Here is a 6,847-nt window from a genome sequence, read left to right on the forward strand (position 1 = left end):
AATAAATCTGATTTTTTATCAGTACTGACAATTGATGGTATACTGTTTCTGGGGTAATTCAACTGGGATAGGGAATTGGTTGTAATCATTGAGACTTTCATGTCAGAGAAAGCTACCTAGGCCATTTCTCAAGCATGCCTTTATATAGTGTCACTATTCTTATGTTTTTGGAGGCATTCCTTCTTTATGCAGTCCTCTTTTCTTTCTGAACGATTTAATTGGAACTCTTCTCATAGTTTGATGGGAAACTTCAGATTCTGAGGACAGGGAGCAGTGTTAGGGTATTTAGAGTGAGAGTTATAAGTGACCTGTGTGATTTCATTTTCTCTACCTTCATGGTATCACCAACCAGTTCTCCCCTCTGAGTACTGTTCTGGGGACCAAAGGAAAATATTATGTAAATAATTAGCACAGAACTCTTTTATTCTACTTTGACATTTGAACAATGAGCAAACACGCCTAAATAAAATAAGGCAAGACTGAAGGGTGGAGATTTCTTATAATTACATGAAATTCACATATTTCTCATGCTACTTTTTCAGGTAATTTTTCTTTTTTATGAAGTTTGAAAAAAAACATGTACTAAGTATATAGTATGTAGCATGTAGACATAATTTAATAATCTCCAGTTTAGCCCTGGGTTGGATGTGCAAAGATAAAATTTTTTTTCTTACCTGGATATTTCACAGGATGACTTCAAGGGCTAATTTCTTCTCCCAAACCCAGTTTTCCTTGGCAGTTTAGTCCTGTTGTATTGCTATTGCAGATATGTAAAAGTTGAGAAGATTTTACATCTTCTCACATGTAGCACTAACTGAGATTTTTTTAAATGCCTGATGCTTTTGTGTTTTGATACCATCCCCAGAAAAGTGTGTGTGTGTGTGTGTGTATTGAAGAAGGATGTGTGTGGAACATTTGAGTCAGATAACTGTTACATATCCCCATTCTCTAAATACAGGTTGCTTTGGGGGGAAATGGAGGCAAGTAGGCCATGTGGATCCAATTTTAGGTCACTAGTGAAGCTTATTTTAGAGAATTGGATGCTTCCATGTAAAGTTTTTTACAGTATTGAACAGGTTTATATAGTAAGTCACTTTCCAGAGAACAGAAATTTGAAAAGGTCTTAGCAACTACATTTTTCTTACCAGATTTTGAAGTTTGGAGAAATCAAAAGAGAAGATAGAAAATGGGGTCCCTGGGTACTGTTTGGGAGCTATAATTTTTTAGGATTCCAGATTCTGTTTGTTGGTTCCTTTAAAACTGAGCTTTTAATATAATCAGATAGTGTGATTAAAGCAGGGGTTAGTTTTGTCTTGTAGGGGATTAATTGATCTTTGTCAATAAGCAAGAAAGTATTTGCTTCTTATTAAGGGATGCCCTGGTTTCTGATTGTCGTCCTCCTCTTTTTTCCCTTATAAAATTTATTTTTCTTTCTATCTTCCCTCCTTCCTTTTATGTTTGACAACCAGAGTTTGCTCCTAGATGTGTAGAAAGAATTTCAGAGGAACTTTAACTTTCATCATTTCTACTTTGTAAAAGACACAGAAGGAAGGAAACTTTTTAACCTCTTTGCCTCTTTCCAAGTGCTTACTGTTATTTCTCATTTATTTTGTCCCTAGTGGAATGTGTGAGTGCCAGTTCTCGAGGCTTCTGTGGTGGGGGGAGGGCAAGGTGGGGGCGGCTGGGGTAATCTGGGCCTGGCGCTCCTTTTCGGAGCCGTGCTCTGGGGCTTTGGGGAATGGTTTTACTTGGGATCCAACTGACCTAAAGAACATGTGGAACTTCTTTGGGAGGTATACCTGTGGCTGCAGATTTAGGTGAGTTTAGGTGAGTCTGTAGACCTGGTACCAGTACTACTGAGTCGCACTGTCACGCTGGAGTTCTGGCTGAGGTGTAAGTGTATTTCTGCATCTTAATCCCTGTAGATCTGAGAATATTCTTTGTTTTTCACTCCATGCTTTATGCTCTGATAACCATGCGGACATCTAAAAGCATTGGACTGCTTGCTAAAATTCATTCTAGGACCCTGTTCTTTGTTTTCCTATTGGGTGGTGGTTACTTGCTCTAATAACATTACTGAATAACTGAGGTGTATGCTGTTTCTAGAGTCTGTTGTTTAAACTTCTCCCAGTTGGTACTGCTGAACAATTAACACTTTTTCTAAGTGTCTGAACCTTTTGTTCTGGGAAACTGGTTTACTCTGAAATCCTGATTAATCCCATCCAGATATGTCATTGGATCTAGAAACATGTAGCATGCCTGTTAGCCTGCTATTTGTGTCCTTCAGTTATTCAGGGGATGAATTCACAGAAGCCTGAAGTTGTAGTAGGTGTAGTTCCAAAATGTGTGTGCCATTCTTGTCATTAGAAGTACTAGGGAATTCTGCAAGGCCTAATTATTCACTGCATGTATCTTGTGCTTACATATCCATTCCTCTCCTCTGGCATTATTTTCATTAAAATGTTGTAATTTAGATTTCAAAGTGTGATTGTTATAGAAGTCAACATATGGCATTTTCACAAAAATTGCTTTCTTGCTCAGTTAACCTTTTTTGAGGTAAGAAATTTGTTCTGTTATTTACTGTCTTGCTAATGGGCTTAAGATCTAGCTTTCTGGCAGTTATTTTTCTTAAGGCACATTGCTTCTGTGAATTCAGCCCAGTTAATCCAGACTGCTGTTGTATCTGCTGGTCTTTCTAATCCTCTAACCTGGCTGCTATTCTCTCTCCTCCCCTCTGTCTTGTAGAGAGGTCTGAAGAATGTGTTTGATGAGGCTATCCTAGCTGCCCTCGAGCCTCCGGAAACTCAACCCAAAAGGAAGTGCTGTATATTCTAAACTGTTTTCTCCTTCCCCTCTTTGCTGCTGCTTCCTGTCCCACTACTGTAGAAAGATCGTTTAAAAACAAAGGAATAAAACTATCCTGTTTGAAAGCCTCTGCGTCTTTTTACTCACCACCTTAGAGCAACCTCTGTATTAGTTTTTGATCAAGAATGCAATATCTTATAGAATATTTTTTGTGATCAGTAGTCAAGTTGGACTTGTTTAACTTTCTGCTGCTTGAGTTGCCTGATGCTCAGAGCTGTTTGGTTTGGATTACTATTGCAAAAGGGAACTTGGTCTGGCATTAAGAATGTCCTCTTGGAGAAAATAAGAAGAGTTTAACACTTCTAGATCTTAGTTCTAGATGGAGAAAATAACACAAACATCATTTTACTCTTACGATCAATTGTTAATTGTAATTGCATGACAAAATTTATGGAAAAAGGGTGACCTGCTAGTACAGTGTAATGGGGAAGGGAGGATTCTTTTCTGGTTTTCCTTTGTGTAGTGAAACTTTGTGTTGCTATTGCTTTGGCTGTCTGTGCTGTAGTGGAGTATTTGTCAGTCTGGGTGGGAAAGATAATTGATGTACCTGCTACTGCTTTATGAGATCATTTGTTACATTATCTTTTAAGAGTAGCATCCATTTTAACAGTTGACTTAAGGTTTGTTAATGTTGAGATGTAAAGCTGCCATCTTTATATTTTCCTGCTTCTGATTTTATTGTTGTGAGGGAAACATACAATTATGGTTACCTTCAAATTTTGAAATTAAAAATATACAATTGTTTGTATAAATGCCTGATGAAACTTTATTCCTGTTGCACTGACTGGCTTTAGTTTTACATATGTATCAGGTACCCACATTTTTGCTTCCTTGAATCCCCTTGGCTCTAATTGGTGGGATAAAGGGAGTTTAGAGTGACTATTTTTGATGCAGCTACTGTAATCGCTCTCTCCATCTTTGCCTGCGCCTTCCATATGATAAGGATGCCACTGCCCGGTGCCCAGCCTCTCAGTCCTGTTCCATATCCAGCTGTTTCATTCGAATGCAGAGCTGCTTACTTGTTTTTATGTAAAATGTTCCAGCAGCATACTACAAAACTCATATTGAATGAGCAAATGACATGTGCTTGTTCGCTTCTTGTGACATACATTGGTCTGCAGAAAGCTTTCTCAAAGGACCACTGTCTCACTCATGAATATCTGCTCCTCTCCTCCTGAATTGCTGGATCCTTCCAGTGCCCTGCCTGGACAAAACTTGGTGAAGTGAGATGATTGTGTTGAGATTCAGGGTTGTTTTTAATGTTTCGTTATTTGCCAACTCCTGGGGGTTTGAATGTTTTAAATTTGATCCTCAACTGTATTATACTGAATATCAGACTGCCCATTTTTTTTCTTTCTACCCCTTTTCAGAAAGGCCTAAAGAATGTATTTGATGAAGCAATATTGGCTGCCCTGGAGCCTCCAGAACCGAAGAAGAGCCGCAGGTGTGTGCTGCTATGAACGTCTCTCCAGAGCCCTTTCTGCACAGCTGGTGTCGGCATCATACTAAAAGCAATGTTTAAATCAAACTAAAGATTAAAAATTAAAATTCGTTTTTGCAATAATGACAAATGCCCTGCACCTACCCACATGCACTCGTGTGAGACAAGGCCCATAGGTATGGCCCCCTTCCCCCTCTCAGTACTAGTTAATTTTGAGTAATTGTGTATTGTCAGAAAAGTGATCAGTACTAGTTTTTGTTTTGTTGTTTCAAAAAAATTATTATTATTTTTTTTTGTTTAAAAGCAAGGCATGCTTGTGATGACTCTGTAACAGACTAATTTGGTTGTTGAAGCTGTTTCCGGGTTCCACTCTGGCGAGTAATCTGGGATATCTAGTTTTCTTTTTTCTTTTCTTTTTTTTGGGGGGCGGGGGAGTGTGTGTGGGATTTGTTTTTATTTAGTCATGTTTTTTAAATTCATTAACCATTGGACAGCCCTTAAGGGGAGGAGGATAGATTGATTCCACATTCCACTTCCTAGATCTAGTTTAGAAAACGTGTTCCCCACCTGGTGCTCTTAGGAAGGAGTATAGTAAACGCCTCATTTAATAATATACTCCTTTTTGAAAGTTGCCTTTTCTCTCCACCCTTGAGTAGGTCCAGTATTTGATGAAACTCATGAAAGTGGGTGGAACCTGTCTTGCCCCTCCTCTTTTCTAGGATGCACTATATATGTGACTGTGACTCTCAAGGAAATTTGTTTGCCATTTGCTGATTTTTTTTGAAGTTAATTTCTAACTTCTTTCACTGATAAATGAAGAAAAGTATTGCACCTTTTGAAATACACCAAATGGATTGAGTACGTAATTAAAAAACATTTTTTTTCCCTGTCAGTCATTGTCTTAATATGCTTAGCATAGATGTGCAGCTTAATAGTGTATGATACAGTGTTCCTAGAACACAGCTGAAGACCTGGTATATAGAGGAAATCCGAGGGGTGGTGCTAGAAGACAGATGTCTATGGGATGATTCACATCCTCTTTCAAGTTATGAGGATGGAGACCTGCTTCATTAAGAAGCTGGGGGTGGGGTGGGGTAGGGTGGGGGTGGGGAGAACATTTAACAACATGGGGACCAGTCAGGGAAATCCTCTTATTTCTGTTTTGCATATGAGGAACGCTAGAGCAGCCAGGTGAGGCTCTCTAGTTTAATAAAAATCCTGGGGAGAGTCTTATGAAGACTCTTCATAAGTGTTAATAGGGATTTTATCAGCTTATTTTGGTTGCAGTTTCCAAGTCTTAAAAATGTTAGGTAATCTTCCCCACCTTCCCCAAATCCTACTTCTTGTAGATTTCATTAGTGTTGAACCAATGCTTTCTCATGTCTGAATTCTTTGTATATGCATTCTTTTCAGATGTATTAAACAAACAAACAAAAAAACCCATTACAAGTCAGCCTGGGGGTTGTTATTTTCCCTCCGCCTCTTAATTTTTAGATATTTAGGAATGGGAACTTGACTCTTATTGATATCAATTTCTAACAGATTTCAAGATAAAGATTTAGAGCACAAAGGTTTAATGTACTTTGTTTTGTGGAATTCAGTTTGAGATTTTTTTTCCCCTCACATTCAGGTTTGTGCCTTCTCCCCTAAGTTTGGCAGGTCGCCTACAGACTCCTCTTTAATACCAAGTGGGTTCATAACAGTTCTTAGTGAAGAAATGTTCTGGAAGCTCACTGCTCATGTTTTTGGAAGGAAATGGCAGCATACTTCCAAATCCATCCATCAGTTGGAAAGCAGCCATTTTTCTCCAAGTTTTCTGTATCAGTGGTTTTCAAACTTTGCTGCTTTAGTAGAGTGGAGCTTGAGCAGTGGGTTATTTAAAAGCTTTCCAGGTATTTACATTATGCAGCCAAGTTTGAGAACTACTGCTCCTAGGTTGTTAACCTCAAACTGCTTCTAAAAGATTCCAGATTCTGTGCTTTGAATCTGAATATGGGACACATTTTCTGTAGGTGACAAGAATGATTCATTTCCCTTAAGGGCATTATACTGATCTGTATGAGAGTCTTAGAAACTAAGGACTGTTAATCCAGTTAATAAGGTTGATACAATGTATAGCCTCATTTTGATAGTTTTCTATATGGAGTCATGTTTGACTTGATTCCATACTGTGCTAGAACTAAGCTGGGCTGATCGGGAATGGGTTAGGAAGAGGCAAATCTAAGCTTTGCTGTTTTAACGAATGTATCTTATTCCTTGTTGACCATACCAGGGAGAGACACCTGGATCATGTTATGAGACTGAGGGGAGCAGAAACTGTGTATGTGTATCCCTAGTTCTTAGTACAGTGGCATATAGGTCCATCCTGATTATTGCTGTAGCCCTGGCCTAGAGCAGTGTTTGACACATAAGAAATGACTCTAAAAATAGTCATTGGATGGGTACATGTTTTCAAGAATGAATAAATGAAATAAAGCAGGTTACATGGTTGTGTTGATGAATTATCCACACGTCAGAAGAGCAGTGGTGACAAGAGGATTG

The 6,847-nt window shown here is 38.6% G+C and overlaps 1 protein-coding gene across 2 annotated transcripts in view; it reads left to right on the plus strand.

Moving 5' to 3' along the window:
* Positions 1–5,391, plus strand: part of CDC42 (cell division cycle 42) — a 41,055-nt gene extending 35,664 nt beyond the window's left edge. For both annotated transcript variants that reach the window (XM_079943209.1, XM_079943210.1), the window contains exon 6: positions 4,236–5,391. In XM_079943209.1, coding sequence (XP_079799335.1) covers positions 4,236–4,325 — 90 coding nt within the window. In that variant the 3' untranslated portion in view covers positions 4,326–5,391. The remainder of the gene's footprint in view (positions 1–4,235) is intronic.
* The last annotated feature ends 1,456 nt before the right edge of the window (positions 5,392–6,847 follow it).

This window comes from Stenella coeruleoalba (genome assembly GCF_951394435.1).
Source record: "Stenella coeruleoalba genome assembly, chromosome: 1".
NCBI lineage: Eukaryota > Metazoa > Chordata > Mammalia > Artiodactyla > Delphinidae > Stenella > Stenella coeruleoalba.